This window comes from Lactuca saligna, chromosome 6 (genome assembly GCF_052625555.1).
Source record: "Lactuca saligna cultivar CGN05327 chromosome 6, ASM5262555v1, whole genome shotgun sequence".
NCBI lineage: Eukaryota > Viridiplantae > Streptophyta > Magnoliopsida > Asterales > Asteraceae > Lactuca > Lactuca saligna.
The window spans coordinates 51264879-51284951 of record NC_136422.1 but is presented as its reverse complement, the minus strand read 5'-3'; the positions used below and the strand labels follow the sequence as shown (position 1 = coordinate 51284951).

General features: G+C 44.8%; 2 protein-coding genes and 1 non-coding gene across 3 annotated transcripts; 2 read left to right on the top strand and 1 right to left on the bottom strand.

Moving 5' to 3' along the window:
* On the bottom strand, positions 1-107 carry LOC145003652 (small nucleolar RNA R71). The gene has a single exon (XR_013662103.1). It is a non-coding gene; the product is annotated as a small nucleolar RNA R71 (small nucleolar RNA).
* A 1145-nt stretch (positions 108-1252) lies between these two features.
* LOC145002567 (uncharacterized) lies at positions 1253-1681 on the top strand. Its single transcript, XM_078961812.1, has one exon. It carries the CDS (start codon positions 1253-1255, stop codon positions 1679-1681), a length of 429 nt encoding a protein of 142 aa, XP_078817938.1.
* Positions 1682-18378: 16697 nt separating this feature from the next.
* LOC145002566 (uncharacterized) lies at positions 18379-19735 on the top strand. Its single transcript, XM_078961810.1, has 2 exons — positions 18379-18699; positions 19619-19735. Exons 1-2 carry the CDS (start codon positions 18379-18381, stop codon positions 19733-19735), a joined length of 438 nt encoding a protein of 145 aa, XP_078817936.1.
* The last annotated feature ends 338 nt before the right edge of the window (positions 19736-20073 follow it).

Below are 20073 nucleotides of genomic sequence, written 5' to 3'. Positions count from 1 at the left end.
AAATTGAAGAAAGCAATTGCTAACTTTGAGCAATTACCGGGAGAATCACTTTATGAGGCGTGGGAGAGATAAAAGGGGTTAATAAGAAAGTGCCCTCAAAACGACCTAAATGTGCAACAAGAGGTTTCCATCTTTTATGATGGCGTGAACGTCACAACTAGGCAATTACTAGAATCCCAAGGACCCCTTACGAAGAAAGCACCAGTTGTCATTAAAACATTGGTAGAAGAATCATCCAAACATTCAAGAGAATACCATAATCCAAGGAACGATACAACTAGAGGCATGGTTAACTCAGTTTCCGATGACATGGCGGCAATGATGGCCAAACTAGAAAGTATGGATCGTAGGATGACAAAGACGGATCAATCCATCCATGCCATAAGGGTGGGTTGTGACAATTGTAGCGGTCCCCATCTTACTAAGGATTGCGATCTTGATGAGAACGGCAACCGGAAGGCACAAGTTTGTTATTCAAGTGGCGATAGGTTTGATGATGGTTGGCGAAAGCCCAAGAAGGAATGGCTCCCCTATGACGAGTACAAGAAAGCAAAGGAGGAGAAGTATAGGGAAAAAGCACACGGGTTTTATCAAAAAGAAGAACCATTGCAAGAGAAGAAGACGAATCTTGAAGCTATGTTAACTCGATTTGTTAATGCTTCCGAAAAAAGGCAAGACGAATCTGATGCAGCCATTAGAGATCAACAAAAGATGATGAAGGAGCACCAAACAATGATGATGGATCAACAATCTATGCTCCAGAATCAGCAAGCTTCAATTTTGAATATTGAAAAACAGCTTGGGCAACTTGCCAAGCAATTCAACGAAAGAACACCGGGCGGGTTCCTAGTGACACGGAAAAAAATCCAAAGTGCACGCACATTAACATAGTGACAACAAGGAGTGGGAAGATAGTCACATCCCTCACTCCAATCCCAAGTAGAGATCAAAAAGAGGCACAAGAAGAAGATCAAGAAAATCTGAATTCGCCAACAGTAGACAAAACTCATCGAGTTCCCGAAAGAAACTCAATGAGTTCCGCGTATGATGAGCAAAATAATTCAAAAGCTGAGCCATTTAAGCCACCATTACCATTCCCAGGCCATGCTCGGCAAGAGAAGCAGAATGAAGACTACCGGAAGTTCCTGGAGCACATAAAGGCCTTGCAAATCAATATTCTGTTCATCGAAGCAGTCGCGCAATTGCCAAAGTATGCAAAGTTCCTAAAAGAACTTCTCACAAAAAAAAGAAGATGGAGGAAGCATCCAAGGTAGTCTTAAATGAGAACTATTCAGCCGCAATGTTAAACAAACTGCCAAAGAAAAAAGGTGATCCGGGTAGCCTAACCATTCCTTGCCAATTCGGGAATTTAGCCACAAGCTATGCATTGGCCGATTCGGGGGCAAGTGTGAACCTCATGCCATACTCTTTCTTTAAAAAGATAAACCTTCCAGAACCGAGACCAATCCGAATGGCGATCCACTTAGCAAACAAGAAGGTGACATTCCCGAGAGTTATATGTGAAGATTTATTGGTAAAAGTCGATAAGTTTGTCTTTCCGGCAGATTTCATTGTGCTAGATATGGAGGAGGACCATCAAGTGCCAATAATCCTTGGAAGACCATTTTTGAATACCGCGAGTGCCATAGTCGGCATACGAGACTCAAGGCTTACCCTTTGAGTGGGAGAGGACTCAGTTATTTTTGGAATGGATCAAGCCATGAAACATTCGAAGTGTAGTGATGATACTGCCTTTTCAGTAGATGTCTTGGAAGAATTATTAGAAGAATGGAAAGAAGACGAAACAAGTGAACACATTTCGACTCTAGAAGATGATTTTGATGCTGAGAGAGATTTGAAAGAGTTAGAAAGACTTCTTGAAGAATCAGAATATGAAGAATTGATAAAGTCTTCATAACAAGAAACTCGACGAGTTAATTACAATAACTCGACGAGTTGCTACGAAAAGTCGAGATTTGAGGAAACTTTTGTTCTAAACTCGTCGAGTTTACTTCCAGAACTCGACGTGTCTAGTGTTCAGAGCACACAATTGGAGCTGAAAATGTTACCAGAACACTTAGAATACGCATTTCTCGAAAAAGGTGAGTAGAAGCCTGTGATCATTGCATCGGACCTCACCCCAATTGAAAAAGATCAGTTAGTTAAGGTTTTAAAGAAAAGAAAGAATGCCATTGCATGGAAAATCACCGACATAAAGGGGATAAGCCCTTATTATTGTTCTCATAAAATAAATCTTGAAGAAGGAGCAACGCCAGTGGTGCAACATCAAAGGCGGTTGAACCCAAATATGCAAGAGGTGGTTAAGAAGGAGGTGGTAAAGCTATTGGATGCGGGGATCATTTATTCAATCTTCGATAGTCCATGGGGAAGTCCCGTTCAAGTAGTGCCGAAGAAAGGAGGGATGACAGTCGTGGCGAACGAAAAGAATGAGCTTATTCCTACACGAACGGTAACCGGTTGGCGAGTATGCATCGATTATCGAAAGCTAAACGATGCTACTTGCAAAGACCATTTCCATTTACCATTTATTGGTCAAATGCTTGAAAGATTATCCGATCATTACTATTATTGTTTTTTAGATGGGTTTTCAGGTTATTTCCAAATACCAATCGATCCGAATGATCAAGAGAAAACCACCTGTAGCGACAAAGAACATGGTTTGACATGCGGAATTAGAGCTTGCACAATTGAACATGAATGACCCACTTCAAATCTTCCAAAATCAAGCACTACGCGGTTCGAGCCTCAAAGGTGACACATGTCGACACAAACTTCAATCTTCAATTCTTCCATGATTCTTCAATTTGGGCTCTAGGATGTGAGACCATACAATCCGAGCAGCAACGAATGATCAAGAGTATTCCAAAATCCAAATAATCACCCAAAGTTGCGCATAAAAACACACCCCAAAAATCTTCAATAATTCCAAACCCATTTCGAATACATCACTTCCGAAATTCTGATTGCATCATCTCGTAGCTTCAAAACTCCAAGATCACCTCGGTCTTCAAATCAACGTAATATGAAAAATTCAAGTTCAAATTTCCATATAAAACTTTTCCCCATTTTTATAATCGAAATTTGATTATAAAACTCCAAGGAAAAAGAACGTGCTCTATTCGGAATTTTTCATGTCAAAACTTCCCCTTAACACGTGGCATAAACTTTGTGCTTCAATCCGGAAAACCCAAAAATATTCAATTTTTATTGTCGTTCACGGATTGCCTTCGACAAAATTTCTCAAAAATGGGTAGAAATTGTCAATTTCAAAATTCTGCAGTGACCCGTTGCGACAAAAACAACCAAATATGCGAAACACACTCCCATTTGCGAAACTGGGTAGAATGTGTAAATTCGCACAAACTGCATGGACCAGATTTGAAAATATTCCAATTTCTTAAAATTTTTACCCCAAATGCGAAAATGAGTAAAAATTTATCATCTTGCGAAGACTCCAGGGATGCGAAATGAAAATTCTGCATTTTTGTCATTTTATGATCCCATTTGCGAAGTTGGGTCTATTTTACCATGTTTTTGAAATTTCAGGGACTAATTTTGAAAAATGTGTGTTTTCTTCTCCAATTCATTAACCAGTTAAATTCTTCGCACGTTCAACAAACACTTATCATGCTAATCTTCGCAAATCACTTGCAAAACTTTCGCATACTGACACATGAATGCGAATAAATCACTTTGATACCAACCCAATCAACCAATTTCGAATCTTGTTTGACCATCAAACAAATCGACCAATTTTGAACACGAAAACTTCGCATCTCTAACTTTTTGCTTTTATATGTGAACTGCTTTTGAAACCCAGATGCGAACTCCATATCACTTCTTTATATGCGAATCCGATTTTGATTCACACAAATGCGAATCCAGTTGCAAACGATCTTGACCTCCAATTCAAAACAAGATAGATATGCGAATCCAAAATTGATTCTCATGTAACCCAATGAAACTGATTTCAATCATTCGACCACTTACTATCGATTGCATATCTCATTTCGTTCATCACTATCGATTCAAGCTTGACAACTATCAATCGCGAATCAAACTTGACCATCAACAGTATATCATCGAGTCTTTGCTGTTGAGTTTCAAAATCAATAGACCTTCGCTTTTTCCTTCACCAAATTCGTCACTTTGAGGTTTGAGATCTTCGCATACATCGAACTTCTTCCTACCATAAACAATTGATGCGAATGATCTCAAACAACTTTCCCATTTGACATCCATCGTTTCCAATCGATTTATAGAGTTCGTCATGAAGAACACAACTCATCCAAATTCAAAATTAAACTCAAAATTGAACTAGATTTTGACACACACACACACTCAAAACAACTTGTCTCTATCGATTTCATCTACCAGTTCATCAATTCAACACACAATCATCGACTTTGACTTTTTCACAGTTTGACTTTCTTCAATCATAAAACTCCAATCGAACAATTTTCCTTCGAGCATCAATCTGAATTAGTTCTCGAGTATTCTTCATCAATCAATCAGAGCAAAAAGAACTAAAACAGAAAACGACACTATGAATGGAAAATGTAGATCGATCTGCTAGATTCATGATTAACTTGAATCAATATTGGTGAACTAAAACCGAACTTGATCAAGCGATTCAATAACAGATGGAGAAAACAAATTTGATTGATGATTTGTAGATCAATAATGTTGGCACAGAATAAAAATACGAAGTAATAAAACGATGGTTGAATAATCATTCAATTTGGAATTCCAAATGAATCAATAAATTGTAATGAATTGTTATTTGGGATACGATGAACAGTAATAGACTTGGGAATTTGGATCATTAATTTGGGCTCTATCAAATGAACAGTAACAGATTATGTGGTTTGGGCTTAAGATCAAATCAAAACAAAATTAAATGTTTGATTTGAGCTTGATCAAAAAAAAATATTGTTGGATCACCAATGGTGTTGAAACGAATTTGATCCAACGAGACAAACGATCACAAATCAAGAACGCAACGCACGATTTCAATGAAATTAAGAGAGATCACAGAGAGAGACTCACCAAAAATGCTCAAATTGAGACAAAAATTGCCAAACCGAGAATCGTTCTTCAAAAATCACCTTGATCTTGAAGACCCGCTCTGATACCAATTGTAGTGACAAAGAACATGGTTTGACATGCGGAATTAAAGCTTGCACAATTGAACATGGTGATTTGGGTGTTTAAGAGATATATTGAATGTATATGGTGTTTACAAAAAGGATCTAGATATAGACTACATAATTAACACACACTTACACACTCAGTTCTACATCTCTCAAGAACACCTCTACAAGTGGTATGAACCCACTATTTATAGAGGTGTTTACATGTCTCTCTCTCTCACTCTCTAACAAATGGGTCTAAAGGCTAAAGCACCACATGCAAGTGGGTTTTACAAAAGTCAAACATTTACAAAGTCATAAATGAATAACTTTGCACCCCAACACCACCTTCACCTGCCCTAGTGGAACGTTTGCATACCAACGAATGTTTTTTGGGTTGTGCAATGCGCGTGCCACTTTTCAACGATGCATGACGACAATATTTCACGATATGGAGGAGAAGTATATGGAAGTATTCATGGATGATTTTTCTGTGTTTGGTTCTTCTTTTGATAATTGTCTTACTAATCTTGACTTAATGCTTGCTAGGTATGAAAAGACCAATTTAGTTTTGAATTGGGAAAAATGCCATTTCTTGGTTAAAGAAGGCATTGTGATAGGGCCGATCTACTCGCCGAGTTCCTCCTTAGAAAAGGCAGAATTCGTAAATGCAGCCACAAACTCACCGAGTACCATACCTGCACTCGGCGAGTACAACAGTTAGAATAAAAAATCTGAGCTCAAAAAGTTACTTGAACATTTGGAGTATGCTTTACTTGAAGATGGCAACCAAAAGCTAATAATCATAGCCTATGACCCGTCCAAATCTGAAAAGGAAGAGCTCATGCAAGTGCTGAAGAAACGGAAGCGGACCATAGCATGGAGCATCACCGACATCAAGGGAGTAAGCCCATCTTATTGCTCTCACAAGATCAATATGGAAGAAGGAGCAAAGCCAGTTGTACAGCACCAAAGAAGATTAAACTCGAATATGCAAGAAGTAGTCAAGAAGGAAGTGGTTAAACTCTTAGATACGAGAATTATCTATTCCATTTCCGACAGTCTGTGGGTGAGTACGGTCCAAGTGGTGCCCAAGAAAGGAGGGATGGCGATCATAACCAACGAAAAGAACGAGCTAATTCTGACACGAACGGTAACCTGTTGGAGAGTGTGTGTCGATTATCCAAAGCTAAACGATGCCACTCGTAAAGACCATTTTCCCTTACCTTTTATTGATCAAATGTTAGAAAGATTGTCGGGCCATAGTTACTATTGATTTCTAGATAGATTCTCGGGTTATTTCCAAATACCCATAGACCCAATGGACCAAGAAAAGACCACATTTACTTGCTCAAGTGAGACTTTTGATTAGAGGCGCATGCCCTTTGGGCTATGCAATGCACCTGCGACTTTTCAAAGGTGTATGACAGCCATATTCCACGATATGGTGGAAAAATTCATTGAAGTTTTTATGGACGAATTTTCTGTTTTTGGATCTTCCTTCCATGATTGTCTCACAAATCTCGACTTAGTGCTTGCTAGGTGTGAAAAAACAAACTTGGTCCTCAACTAGGAGAAATGTCACTTTATGGTTAAAGAGGGTATAGTGTTAGGCCACAAGGTTTCCAAAATTGGAATTGAAGTGGATCGGGCAAAGATTGACACCATTGCCAAATTACCCCCACCAACTAATGTGAAGGGCATTAGAAGTTTTCTAGGACACGCGGGTTTTTACCGACGTTTTATAAAAGATTTTTCTAAAATAACTAGACCATTAACACAATTACTATTAAAAGATGCATCATTTAACTTTACTAAAGAATGTTTAGAGGCATTTGAATTTTTATAGGAAAAATTAACTAATGCCCCGATCATTGTTACACTAAATTGGAGTTTACCCTTTGAAATTGTAGCACCCGGTTCCTGGTACGTAAATGTTATTGAGTATTTCCTTTCTTTTTGCCTTGGACTCGGCGAGTCATAGGTCCGACTCGCCGAGTGGATGCGGGACCCGGGACACGTTTAAGTTGGTGACTCGGCGAGTCCATATCCTGGACTCGGCGAGTCACAGCTGTTGGATGAAACCCTAAATTTCAGGGGTTTGCACCCTATTTAAAGGACTTATCAGCCCCAAGCCGGCCCCCATTGACCCTTAAAGCCCTGTATCTCTCGTTCTAAGCTATTTCTTTGAGAGTTTGAGGTTAGTGGGTGTGTTTTTGAAGGCTTTGAAAGAGGAAGGAAGTAGATCCAGAAGAAGGGAAGCCATCCAAGCATTATTTGTGTCCTTCCAGCAGTTCCTTTGAGGTATAACCCGTTTTCCCCTTGATTCTATGCTTAAAACTTCATTTGGGTCCTTCTTGGTCAATTCCCCAAGTTTGTATGTGCATTATATGTCGTAATAAGGCGTTTGGCCTTTGGATCTATGCAAGATTGAGCTCCAGGAGCTCAGATCTGTTAGCTTTTTGGCCCCATGAGGCTTGTTAGCCCTAGATCTACCCTTTTGAGACATTTTGAGCCCTATAATCCATATTGGTGAATATCCACACGTAAAGTTGGAAACTTTACGTGTGATTCGTGTCCTAGAAGCCCAGATCTATGAATGGCACGGACTGGAATCGAGCAAATCGGTATATTTAAGGAGTGCATGGCAACGACTCGGCGAGTCGTTCATGTGACTCGGCGAGTCTGCTCGCGAGTCTTCGAGTTTGTCCCTTCTTCATGTGTCGAGTTGAGCCATGAGTCACAGGGGGTGACTCGGTGAGTTGGGAGCTGGACTCACCCATGTTAGGACTCGGCGAGTCAATGCCCTGACTCGGCGAGTCCAAGACAATCTTCTTAGATCAAGAACAGACTCGGCGAGTTGTTCATACAACTCGGCGAGTCTTAGCATAAAGTGTTCATCGGATGAAGATGAACTCGACGAGTTGTTCATGCAACTCGGCGAGTAGGATGAAGGAGTTGAACGACAGTTAGAAGGTGAACTCGTCGAGTCATAGCCCGACTCGGCGAGTAGAACCAGGGACCCAGGACAATGGTTTGCTAGGGACTCGGCGAGTGGTGATCCACTCGGCGAGTCGGGTCAACTGAAAGTTGACCCTAGCATTGGCTTAGAGCTAAACCAGGGGTAAAATGGTCATTTTACCTAAAGGACAGTTAGCAGTGTTTGATTGAGTATGTTGTGGGAATTGCAGCAGGAGGACTCCCGGAGCAGCAGCAGTCAGTTAGTTCTCGATCAGTTCAGCAGCTACTTTGAGGTGAGTTACCATCCAGTAGCAGTGGGTCTAAGGCCACAATGCCGACCCACTAGTAGGAGATGTACGATAGATGATTGTCTTTGTGATATCATCTAAGTTTGCTACTACCTGATATGTTATATGCTAGCATGATATGTTGTATGTGATAGTAGTAGAGTTTGGTTGTTAGGACCAAAGGGTAGTCAGACACCCCAGATACGTCTGACAGTACGTGATGACATGTTTGCATGCTGGCTTGTTATGTTATATGTGATCGTAGTAGTAGGGGGGGGGGTGAAATAGTCCCCGAGGATCGGTTGTTAGGACCGATGGGTAGTCAGCACCCCAGAATGGCTTGACATGGGTAGTCAGCACGCCAGAATGGCTTGACATGGGTAGTCAGCACCCCAGAATGGCTTGACATGGGTAGTCAGCACCCCAGAATGGCTTGACACGGGTAAGACGGCACCCCAGAATGGCCGTATGGGTAGGTCGGCACCCCAGAATGGCCGTACCGGGTAGTCAGGCACCCCAGAATAGCCTGGCAGTACGTATGTTATGTGTTTGTATGGTATGTGGTACGTTGGGGGAACTCACTAAGCTTTGTGCTTACGTTTACAGTTTTGTTTTCAGGTACCTCTGCATCGAAGGGGAAGGAGCCGACGCGGTAGCGGCACGTCATACACACACTCTTCGGTTTCCGCATTTATGAGATTTACTGGGATTGTACTCTGATATTTTGATGGGATGTATGGTTTGGCTTTTTAGAACATGGTTGCAATGTGTTATGGTGTGAACAAACAATGTTTTTATTTATTAATGTTTTCTAAAGTAATACCTTAAAAATGAAATTTTCGGACGTAAAAATTGGGTCGTTACAAGTTGGTATCAGAGCCCTGGTTTGAGGGATTCGGACACGCCTTCGGGAGTGTTTGGACTCAAATCGAGGGATTGAAAGATTTTCCAAAAGAAATTGTTCTTTAAAACCCGGAAAAGAGTCATAAGAAAGAGCAAAGTGTGTGACGTGCGCGACCGGCCGAGCTCAAGTAAGTATTCCCCATGGTATCCATACAAGTTTATGTTATGTTTATCAGCTTTATGAATATTGCATGCTAGAATAAGCTAAGGATCTAGGAGTGATGCCTTATGTGCCTGTTTATTTGCTACAACTTTATGGATATTGCATGCTAGAATTGAGTAGACAGCAGTAGGATAGCCTGTTCAGGTTATGCCTGATAGTGTGAGCTTAGCATCCTATGTTACGTGTCGTTTCTTGTTCTAAGAACGGTTTTGGCTTGAGTCTGTTTTTCTTTATCCGAATGTTGCTTGCTTCGTGCTTGGTGGGATTCTGAGTAATGGGAGTGAGCCACTAGGTAAACACGTCACACCACATGTAATCAGGGTTGAATAATCCCAAAGTGTTGGAACTGGCCCTATTGCGCAACTCTTGTTTGAGTCCAACCGTTGTAGGGACGGATCTTTTACTTGAAGGATTATATAATCCTCATCACATGTGATGGTGTTTAGATGGTGGCTAACTGGCATTATGAGGAGACCTACAGCAGCTGAGGACCAGTTGTGTTGAACTTGAGTTTTCCCTAGGGCAAGCCTAGGATGAGAATAGCAGAGAGTAGCAGTAGTAAAGGGGAGTTGGTGGAGTCGAGGAATTCCTCGGAGAAGGTACGGATAGATGTGGAAGGTAGTATGGGCCCGTACTACTGAAAGCAGAGGATCCGTACCCGAGCCGAGGAAGGCTAAGACGAGACCAAGGAACCTGTAAGTAGTTGAGATCCCTCAGAAAGTAGCAGTACCACTAATGATTATTATGATGTTTTGCAGAATGGTGGTACTTCGACCGAGACCGACAGATGGCAGGTCAGGAGAGGGGTCAGGTTCGGGATCTGGCACCGAGCCGATTGAGGAGAGGCTACGTGAGTTCATCACGTCGGAGATCACTAGGGGCATCTTTGAGTCGACCCCCATCATCTTTGGGTCGATCAAGGAAGGGATCGTGGAGTTGATGGAGGATCGCCTACGGGCATTCAGGAGCGACTTGGCCTCTAGCCAGTCGGGATCTCGCACACTGTCCTTCAAGGACTTCAGGGGCAGTGGTGCGCCGGATTTCCATGGGGTGAAGGACCCCATTGTCGCCAGGCGGTGGATTGCGGATATCGAGTCCGCCCAGTTGACCAGCTTCTGCCCCGAGGGGTCGAAGGTGAGGTACGCAGCAGGGTGTTTACGGGACCGGGCCCGAGATTGGTGGGAGTCAGTGGGTGACTCGTTGGGAGCCTCGGCTATCGAGGCAATGACCTGGTCAGACTTTGTGGCTAGGTTCAGGGCAGAGTTTGCGCCAGCGGTCGAGCTTCAGCAGCTGGCCAGGGAGTTTTTAGACATGAGGCAGACGACAGAGACCGTGGCGGAAATCACCGCCAAGTTTCGGGAGAGGGCTTTATTGGTGCCCCAGTATGCAGGTGACGAGGATATGAGGAGGACTCGTTACCATGATATGCTACGAGCTGACATTCAGGAGCATGTTAGCTTTTCGGCTTGCCCTACCCTGGACTCCATGATTGCCAGGGCTAGAGAGAGAGAGAGATAGATTTGGAGCACATCCGGAAACGGAAACTTGAGGATGGTCAGGCATCAGGGGCTTCGGGGAAGAAGCCCAAGGGATCAGATGGGAGGCCAAAAGGCCAGTCGGGACCGAGCCGCTGCAGGAGGTGCGACAGGCCGCACGAGGGGGCGTGCAGGATGGGATCGTCAGGCTGCTACAAGTGCAGCAAGTTTGGGCATATCAGCAGGGATTGCACTGCTCCTGCGACAGTTATTCAGACATCGGAGTTGCTGTGTTTCCACTGCAACCAGAGGGGCCACAAGAAGGCCAATTGCCCCATGTTGACAGTTTCAGCGCCAGTGAAGGCGCCAGCTCCAGCGACCCTGCGGATCACGGATGGCCGTCAGGGCAAGGCAGAGGCTCCAGTGGTGAGGAGTCGGGCATTTCAGTTGACTGCTGAGGAGGCACGCGCCGCGCCCGATGTGGTGACGGGTATGATTCCTTCCTTCTATCCTTTATTTTACGTTGTTATGATATTGATATGTGCTGCGTGTGTATACATGTGTATTAGGATCGTTCCATGTGAACGGCATCCCGGTTCAGGTATTGTTCGACTCGGGTGCATCCCGATCGTTCGTTTCTCTTGCTCTTAGCAAGAGATTTCATGAGACTTCAGGCGAGTTAGATTGCCCGTTAGAGGTAGAGATTGCTGACGATCGATCGGTGCGAGCATCGATGGTGTTTCGAGATTGTGTTCTGCGAGTGTTTGAGGAGCGTTACCTGGTAGACTTGGTTCCCATTCCATTGCGTGGGAACAAGGTGATTATTGGAATGGATTGGTTGAGCCCTAATGGGTCAGTGATAGATTGCGCACAGCAGCTAGTGCGAGTCAGGACCCCAAGCGGGGGAGAGTTAGTGATTCATGGAGAGCGGCCGCAGTGTGGACCCACTGTATGTTCAGCAGCGAGGGCTAGGCGCTACCTTCAGCAGGGATGCGCGGGTTATGTCGCGTACGTGATGGACACCCGGGAGGCGGGTAAGGCGACCGTGAGCGAGGTCCCGGTGGTTCGAGATTTTGCTGATGTTTTCCCGGAGGAACTACCTGGGATACCTCCGGAGCGACAGGTGGAGTTCAGGATTGACCTCATTCCCGGTGCGGCTCCGATAGCCAAAGCACCATATCGGTTGGCTCCTCCCGAGATGCAGGAGTTGTCTACGCAGCTGCAGGAGCTGCTGGACAAGGGATTTATTCGGCCGAGCAGTTCGCCCTGGGGAGCCCCGATTCTGTTTGTGAAGAAGAAGGATGGGTCGCATCGGATGTGTATAGATTATCGGGAGCTGAACAAGGTAACGGTGAAGAACCGTTACCCGCTTCCGAGGATTGATGACCTCTTTGACCAGCTTCAGGGCGCATCTTGGTTCTCCAAGATTGATTTGCGTTCGGGTTATCATCAGATGAGGGTCAGGGAGGAGGATATGCAGAAGACCGCGTTTCGGACGTGCTATGGCCATTATGAGTTCGTGGTGATGCCGTTTGGGCTCACCAATGCTCCTGCCGCGTTCATGGACCTCATGAACCGTGTATGCAGACCGATGCTGGACCGGTCTGTGATAGTCTTTATCGATGATATCTTGGTTTATTCCAAGACCCGGGAGGAACATGAGGAGCATTTGAGAGAGGTGTTAGAGACCCTGAGGAGGGAGAGCTTGTATGCCAAGTTCTCCAAGTGTGAGTTTTGGTTGCGCGAGGTGCAATTTCTGGGACACCTCGTCAACCAGAACGGGATTCTGGTCGATCCGGCCAAGGTCGAGGCCGTGATGAGGTGGGAGGTTCCGAAGTCTCCATCTGAGATTCGGAGCTTCCTGGGATTGGCAGGCTACTATCGGAGATTTATCCAGGATTTCTCCAAGATAGCCGTGCCCCTGACGCGGCTGACGAAGAAAGCCGTGGTCTTTCGGTGGGGACCCGAGCAGCAGGCTGCATTTGAGACGCTGAGACAGAGATTGTGTGAGGCGCCGATCTTAGCCCTTCCAGAGGGCGTAGTGGATTTCGTGGTTTATTGTGATGCGTCCATTTCTGGGTTGGGCGCGGTGCTGATGCAAAGGGGGCATGTCATTGCTTACGCTTCGAGGCAGCTCAAGCCTCATGAGGCGAACTACCCGACGCACGATTTGGAGTTGGGGGCGGTGGTATTTGCCCTCAAGATTTGGCGACATTACCTCTATGGGGTTCGGTGTACCATCTACACGGACCACAAGAGCTTGAGGTACCTCATGGATCAGCCGAATTTGAACATGAGGCAGCGTCGGTGGTTGGATGTGGTGAAGGATTATGATTGCGAGATCCTTTACCATCCGGGGAAGGCCAATGTGGTGGCCGATGCGCTTAGCCGCAAGGCGGCGCCGATCAGGGACGTTTGCATGCGGATGACCGTGGTGACTCCCCTGTTGGAGCCGATTCGGGAGGCTCAACAGGAGGCTATCAAGGAGGAGCATCGGAAGAGCGAGCGTGTAGTAGGTCAGGTTTCCTCCTTCGATTATGATAGCCGAGGGTTATTGACACTACACCATAGGGTGTGGGTGCCGTATCACGGAGGCGTGCGCCAGATTTTGATGGAGGAGGCGCACAAGTCCCGATTCTCTATTCATCCCGGGGCGACGAAGATGTATAGGGATCTTCGTCTAGACTATTGGTGGCCCTGCATGAAGCGGGATGTGGCATGGCATGTCGAGCGATGTTTGACCTGCAGGAAGGTCAAGGCCGAACATCAGAGACCGCATGGCAAGATGCAGCCGTTGGATATTCCACTGTGGAAATGGGAAGATATCACGATGGATTTTATCACGAAGCTTCCCAGGACCGCACGTGGAGTGGATTCGATTTGGGTCATCGTGGATAGATTGACCAAGAGTGCTCACTTTATTCTGATTCAGGAGAGCATATCGGCTGAGAAATTGGCCGACATCTATATCAGGGAGATTGTGGCACGGCATGGGGTGCCGGTATCGGTGATCTCGGACAGGGATGTGCGTTTTACTTCCAGGTTTTGGAAGAGATTCCATGACGAGTTAGGCACTCGTCTGCATTTCAGCATCGCCTTTCACCTGCAGACAGATGGTCAGAGTGAGCGGACCATCCAGACTTTGGAGGACATGTTGCGGGCGTGTGTTCTGGATTTCGGTGGTAGCTGGGATACCTATCTTCCTTTGGCTGAGTTCTCCTACAACAACAGCTATCACGCGAGTATCGACCGCCCTCCCTTCGAGATGTTGTACGGACGGAGGTGTAGGACCCCGATATGCTGGGGTGAGGTTGGCCAGAGAGTCATGGGAAGCACCGAAGTGGTGCTCAAGACGACTGAGAGGATCCAGCAGGTCCGGAGCAGGCTTCAGACTGCTCAGAGTCGGCAGAAAAGTTATGCCGACAAGCGTCGATCCGATTTAGAGTTCCAGGTCGGGGATATGGTCCTCCTGAAGGTGTCGCCGTGGAAAGGCGTCATCCGATTCAGGAAGCGGGGCAAGTTGGGCCCGCGATTCATCGGACCGTTCAGGGTCTTAGCCCGGGTGGGCAAGGTAGCATATAGGCTGGATCTGCCAGCCGAGCTTAGCCAGATCCACAGCACTTTCCATGTTTCGCAGTTGCGGAAGTGCCTAGTGGACGATTCTGCAGTAGTACCTTTGGAGGATATTCAGGTTGATGACAGCCTGAACTACATTGAGCACCCAGTCGCAATCCTCGACAGGAAGTCGAAGGATTTAAGGAACAAGAGGGTGGAGCTAGTGAAGGTGCAATGGCAGCAGCGCAAGGGTTCAGAGTGGACTTGGGAGCCGGTAGACGAGATAATGGAGCATTATCCCGAGCTGTTTCAGGATCGAGCAGCAGACTTCGAGGACGAAGTCTAAAATAAGTGGGGGAGATTTGTAGCACCCGGTTCCTGGTACGTAAATGTTATTGAGTATTTCCTTTCTTTTTGCCTTGGACTCGGCGAGTCATAGGTCCGACTCGCCGAGTGGATGCGGGACCCGGGACACGTTTAAGTTGGTGACTCGGCGAGTCCATATCCTGGACTCGGCGAGTCACAGCTGTTGGATGAAACCCTAAGTTTCAGGGGTTTGCACCCTATTTAAAGGACTTATCAGCCCCAAGCCGGCCCCCATTGATCCTTAAAGCCCTGTATCTCTCGTTCTAAGCTATTTCTTTGAGAGTTTGAGGTTAGTGGGTGTGTTTTTGAAGGCTTTGAAAGAGGAAGGAAGTAGATCCAGAAGAAGGGAAGCCATCCAAGCATTATTTGTGTCCTTCCAGCAGTTCCTTTGAGGTATAACCCGTTTTCCCCTTGATTCTATGCTTAAAACTTCATTTGGGTCCTTCTTGGTCAATTCCCCAAGTTTGTATGTGCATTATATGTCGTAATAAGGCGTTTGGCCTTTGGATCTATGCAAGATTGAGCTCCAGGAGCTCAGATCTGTTAGCTTTTTGGCCCCATGAGGCTTGTTAGCCCTAGATCTACCCTTTTGAGACATTTTGAGCCCTATAATCCATATTGGTGAATATCCACACGTAAAGTTGGAAACTTTACGTGTGATTCGTGTCCTAGAAGCCCAGATCTATGAATGGCATGGACTGGAATCGAGCAAATCGGTATATTTAAGGAGTGCATGGCAACGACTCGGCGAGTCGTTCATGTGACTCGGCGAGTCTGCTCGCGAGTCTTCGAGTTTGTCCCTTCTTCATGTGTCGAGTTGAGCCATGAGTCACAGGGGGTGACTCGGTGAGTTGGGAGCTGAACTCACCCATGTTAGGACTCGGCGAGTCCAAGGCAATCTTCTTAGATCAAGAACAGACTCGGCGAGTTGTTCATACAACTCGGCGAGTCTTAGCATAAAGTGTTCATCGGATGAAGATGAACTCGACGAGTTGTTCATGCAACTCGGCGAGTAGGATGAAGGAGTTGAACGACAGTTAGAAGGTGAACTCGTCGAGTCATAGCCCGACTCGGCGAGTAGAACCAGGGACCCAGGACAATGGTTTGCTAGGGACTCGGCGAGTGGTGATCCACTCGGCGAGTCGGGTCAACTGAAAGTTGACCCTAGCATTGGCTTAGAGCTAAACCAGGGGTAAAATGGTCATTTTACCTAAAGGACAGTTAGCAGTGTTTGATTGAGTATGTTGTGGGAATTGCAGCCGGAGGACTCCCGGAGCAGCAGCAGTCAGTTAGTTCCCGATCAGTTCAGCAGCTACTTTGAGGTGAGTTACCATCCAGTAGCAGTGGGTCTAAGGCCACAATGCCGACCCACTAGTAGGAGATGTACGATAGATGACTGTCTTTGTGATATCATCTAAGTTTGCTACTACCTGATATGTTATATGCTAGCATGATATGTTGTATGTGATAGTAGTAGAGTTTGGTTGTTAGGACCAAAGGGTAGTCAGACACCCCAGATACGTCTGACAGTACGTGATGACATGTTTGCATGCTGGCTTGTTATGTTATATGTGATCGTAGTAGTAGGGGGGGGGGGGTGAAATAGTCCCCGAGGATCGGTTGTTAGGACCGATGGGTAGTCAGCACCCCAGAATGGCTTGACATGGGTAGTCAGCACCCCAGAATGGCTTGACATGGGTAGTCAGCACCCCAGAATGGCTTGACATGGGTAGTCAGCACCCCAGAATGGCTTGACACGGGTAAGACGGCACCCCAGAATGGCCGTATGGGTAGGTCGGCACCCCAGAATGGCCGTACCGGGTAGTCAGGCACCCCAGAATAGCCTGGCAGTACGTATGTTATGTGTTTGTATGGTATGTGGTACGTTGGGGGAACTCACTAAGCTTTGTGCTTACGTTTACAGTTTTGTTTTTAGGTACCTCTGCATCGAAGGGGAAGGAGCCGACGCGGTAGCGGCACGTCATACACACACTCTTCGGTTTCCGCATTTATGAGATTTACTGGGATTGTACTCTGATATTTTGATGGGATGTATGGTTTGGCTTTTTAGAACATGGTTGCAATGTGTTATGGTGTGAACAAACAATGTTTTTATTTATTAATGTTTTCTAAAGTAATACCTTAAAAATGAAATTTTCGGACGTAAAAATTGGGTCGTTACAGAAATTATGTGTGATGCTAGTGACTTTGCATTAGGAGTTGTCCTTGGTCAAAGGGTTGATAAGCACTTTCGACCCATATATTATGCTAGCAAGACTCTAAATCCAGCCCAAGAAAATTACACCACCATGGAAAAAGAATTATTAGTTGTGGTGTATGCTTTTGATAAGTTCCGTCCTTATTTAGTTTTACCTAAAACAACCGTTTTTACTGACCACTCTGCTATCAAGTGTTTATTTTCCAAACAGGATGTCAAGCCAAGACTGATACGATGGGTGCTACTTCTTCAAGAGTTTGACATAGAGATAAGAGACAAAAAGGGAATGGAGAATGTAGCAGTTGACCACTTGTCAAGGCTTGAAAATCCGCGATTGCACGAAGATAGAGTTGGCGATGATTTTCCGGACGAGTATATTATGGTGACCGTGGGAGAAGAACCGTGGTTTGCAAATATAGCTAACTACTTAGCTAGCAATTACATCCCAAAAGATCTCACAAGCCAACAAAAGAAGAAATTCTTTTCCGAGATAAAATATTACTTTTGGGATGAACCATATCTTTTCCGAAGCTGTGCGGATGGGATCATACGAAGATGCGTGTTCGGGAATGAAAGCCGGAAAATATTAGAGCATTGTCATAGCGGGCCCACGGGTGGACATCACGGAGCACATTACACTGCAAAGAAGATCTTTGACATTGGGTTCTATTGGCCCATAATTTTTAAAGATGCGGCCCAATTTGTCAAAGAGTGTGATGCTTGTCAAAGAGTGGGAAACATTTCATCTCGAAATGAAATGCCACAACATAGTATCCAAGTGTGCGAAGTATTTGATGTGTGGGGGATCGACTTCGAGGGACCATTTCCCATGTCTAAAGGCAATAACTACATATTGGTGGCGGTGGATTATGTATCCAAATGGGCGGAGGCACAAGCATTACCAACTAATGACGGTCGGGTAGTGGTGCGGTTTTTAAAAAATTTATTTTCACGATTTGGAGTCCCAAAAGCTCTTATAAGTGACCGAGGCATGCATTTTGCCAATGATCAACTAGAGAAGGTGCTAAGGAAATATGGGGTAACCCATAAATTTTCTACATCCTACCATCCACAAACTAGTGGACAAACCGAAGTGACAAATCGAGCTTTAAAGCGAATCTTGGAGAAATAGGTGGAGAGCAATCGCAAAGAATGGTCGGATAAGCTAGACGATGCACTTTGGGCCTTTCGTACAGCTTTCAAAATGCCTATTGGTACTACACCATATAGTTTTGTTTATGGAAAGCAATGCCAATTGCCGGTGGAGATAGAGCATAAAGCTTTTTGGGCTTTAAAGATGTGCAACTTCAACATGGACGAACTCAAGAGCAACCGGTTAATGCAAATGAATGCTCTTGAGGAGCTTAGAAATGATGCATACTATAGTTCATTGATCTATAAAGAAAAAACCAAGATGTGGCATGACAAGAGGATAAAAGAAAATAAAGAATTTCATGAAGGCCAAAAAGTGTTGCTCTTTAATTCACGGCTAAATCTTTTCTCGGGAAAACTCAAGTCAAGATGGGATGGTCCTTTTCTGGTGAAGACGGTGTTTCCACATGGTGCTATAGAGCTATTGTCAAGAGATGGAACAACTTTCAAAGTCAATGGACATAGGGTCAAAAAGTATGAAGAAGGAGTCCCCCAGGAATGAGGGTATGGAAGAATTGATGTTGCTGGATGGGATTGCAACCACGTAGAAGGGGAGGAGTCCAGCTAATGACTCCTTAAAAAGAAGCGCTTCTCGGGAGGCAACCCGAGTTTCAAGTTTGCATTTTGTTTCCTTTACTTTATTTTTATTATTTTATCTTTTTTCATTCGTCTTCTTCTAAGAATATAATTGCTTGAGGGCAAGCAATGCCTAGAGTGTGGGGTGGATGGTTAAAAATGAGAAAATACATTAATTTTTCAAACATTCATTTTTTTTTCAAAGTGCAATGATTAATCGCCGAGTAGGCACGTATACTCGGCGAGTACCTCCCCAAATAACCCAATAAACGCGTAACAAAAGTTCTACTCGGCGAGTAGCCAACTTACACATATGGTTTATAATATGTAAAATAAGGATTTTCATCCATTTAACCTATACACTCGCCGTGCACAGCCTCCTTCAAGCATTCTCTGCAATTTCTTCAATTTTCCACTTAATCATCGTCTTTCAAAGGAAAAGGTAAGATCTTTACACTTAAAACTCATCAAAGGTTCAAGCTTTATCATTGATTTGCCCCTATTTTGCTTAAAATCGGATTTGGGGGTGTCCTCAAATTCTAGGGTTCTAATTTTGCCATGAATTAGGTAATGTTAGGAGAAATTTCTTTTGGATCTATGGCTATTTGACTTAATACAGCAAACCCCTGTGAAAAATTAGGAGTTGTGGACAACCTATATATGATCGACAGGCTTTCTGTCCCGAAGTTCATTCTACTCGCCAAGTAGATGATATGGACTCGGCGAGTAGGAGTTATTGCAACTTTGTTTATTTGATTTTAATTGCTGGGTTTTGTTTGTTTTTGTGTTTCCTTTATGTTGTTATGCAGATACCATGTTCAGAAGAGGGCAATCTTCAAGAGGGGGAAGCCAAGGTGACATCCTGTGGCTCTCATTTCAACAAATCACGTCCAAATAATCTCAAGCTCGAGCTAAAAATAAATTAGAGGCGCTGAAACATAAGGAGATTCGTTTGCCCAACGCTCTTGACTGGGATTGGTTGGGAAAAGTGGGTTTGGAGGAGGAGCTCACACCTTATTTGGTGAAGGAGTGCAACTTGGGGGATACCACCATCATATGTGATGGTTGGTTACAATTATTCAAGATACAAGAACCGGTTTATGTTGAACTGTGTTGGGAATTTTTTGCTACCATCTCATTCCGAGGTGGTAATGAGTACTACAACCCCAACATAATTTATTTTTCTCTTGGTGGGGAGCTGCGACAATGCAGCATGGCTGAATTTTCCTGAAGACTGGGGATTTATGATCAATGCATTATGCTG

Bases quoted from the DNA above. Each gene is read 5' to 3' on its own strand.
- LOC145002566 (XM_078961810.1), top strand. From the start codon at position 18,379: ATGTGCAACTTCAACATGGACGAACTCAAGAGCAACCGGTTAATGCAA. The intron at 18,700-19,618 runs GTCAAAAAGTAT...GTTGTTATGCAG, and splicing joins TCAAAGTCAATGGACATAGG to ATACCATGTTCAGAAGAGGG.
- LOC145002567 (XM_078961812.1), top strand. From the start codon at position 1,253: ATGGAGGAAGCATCCAAGGTAGTCTTAAATGAGAACTATTCAGCCGCA.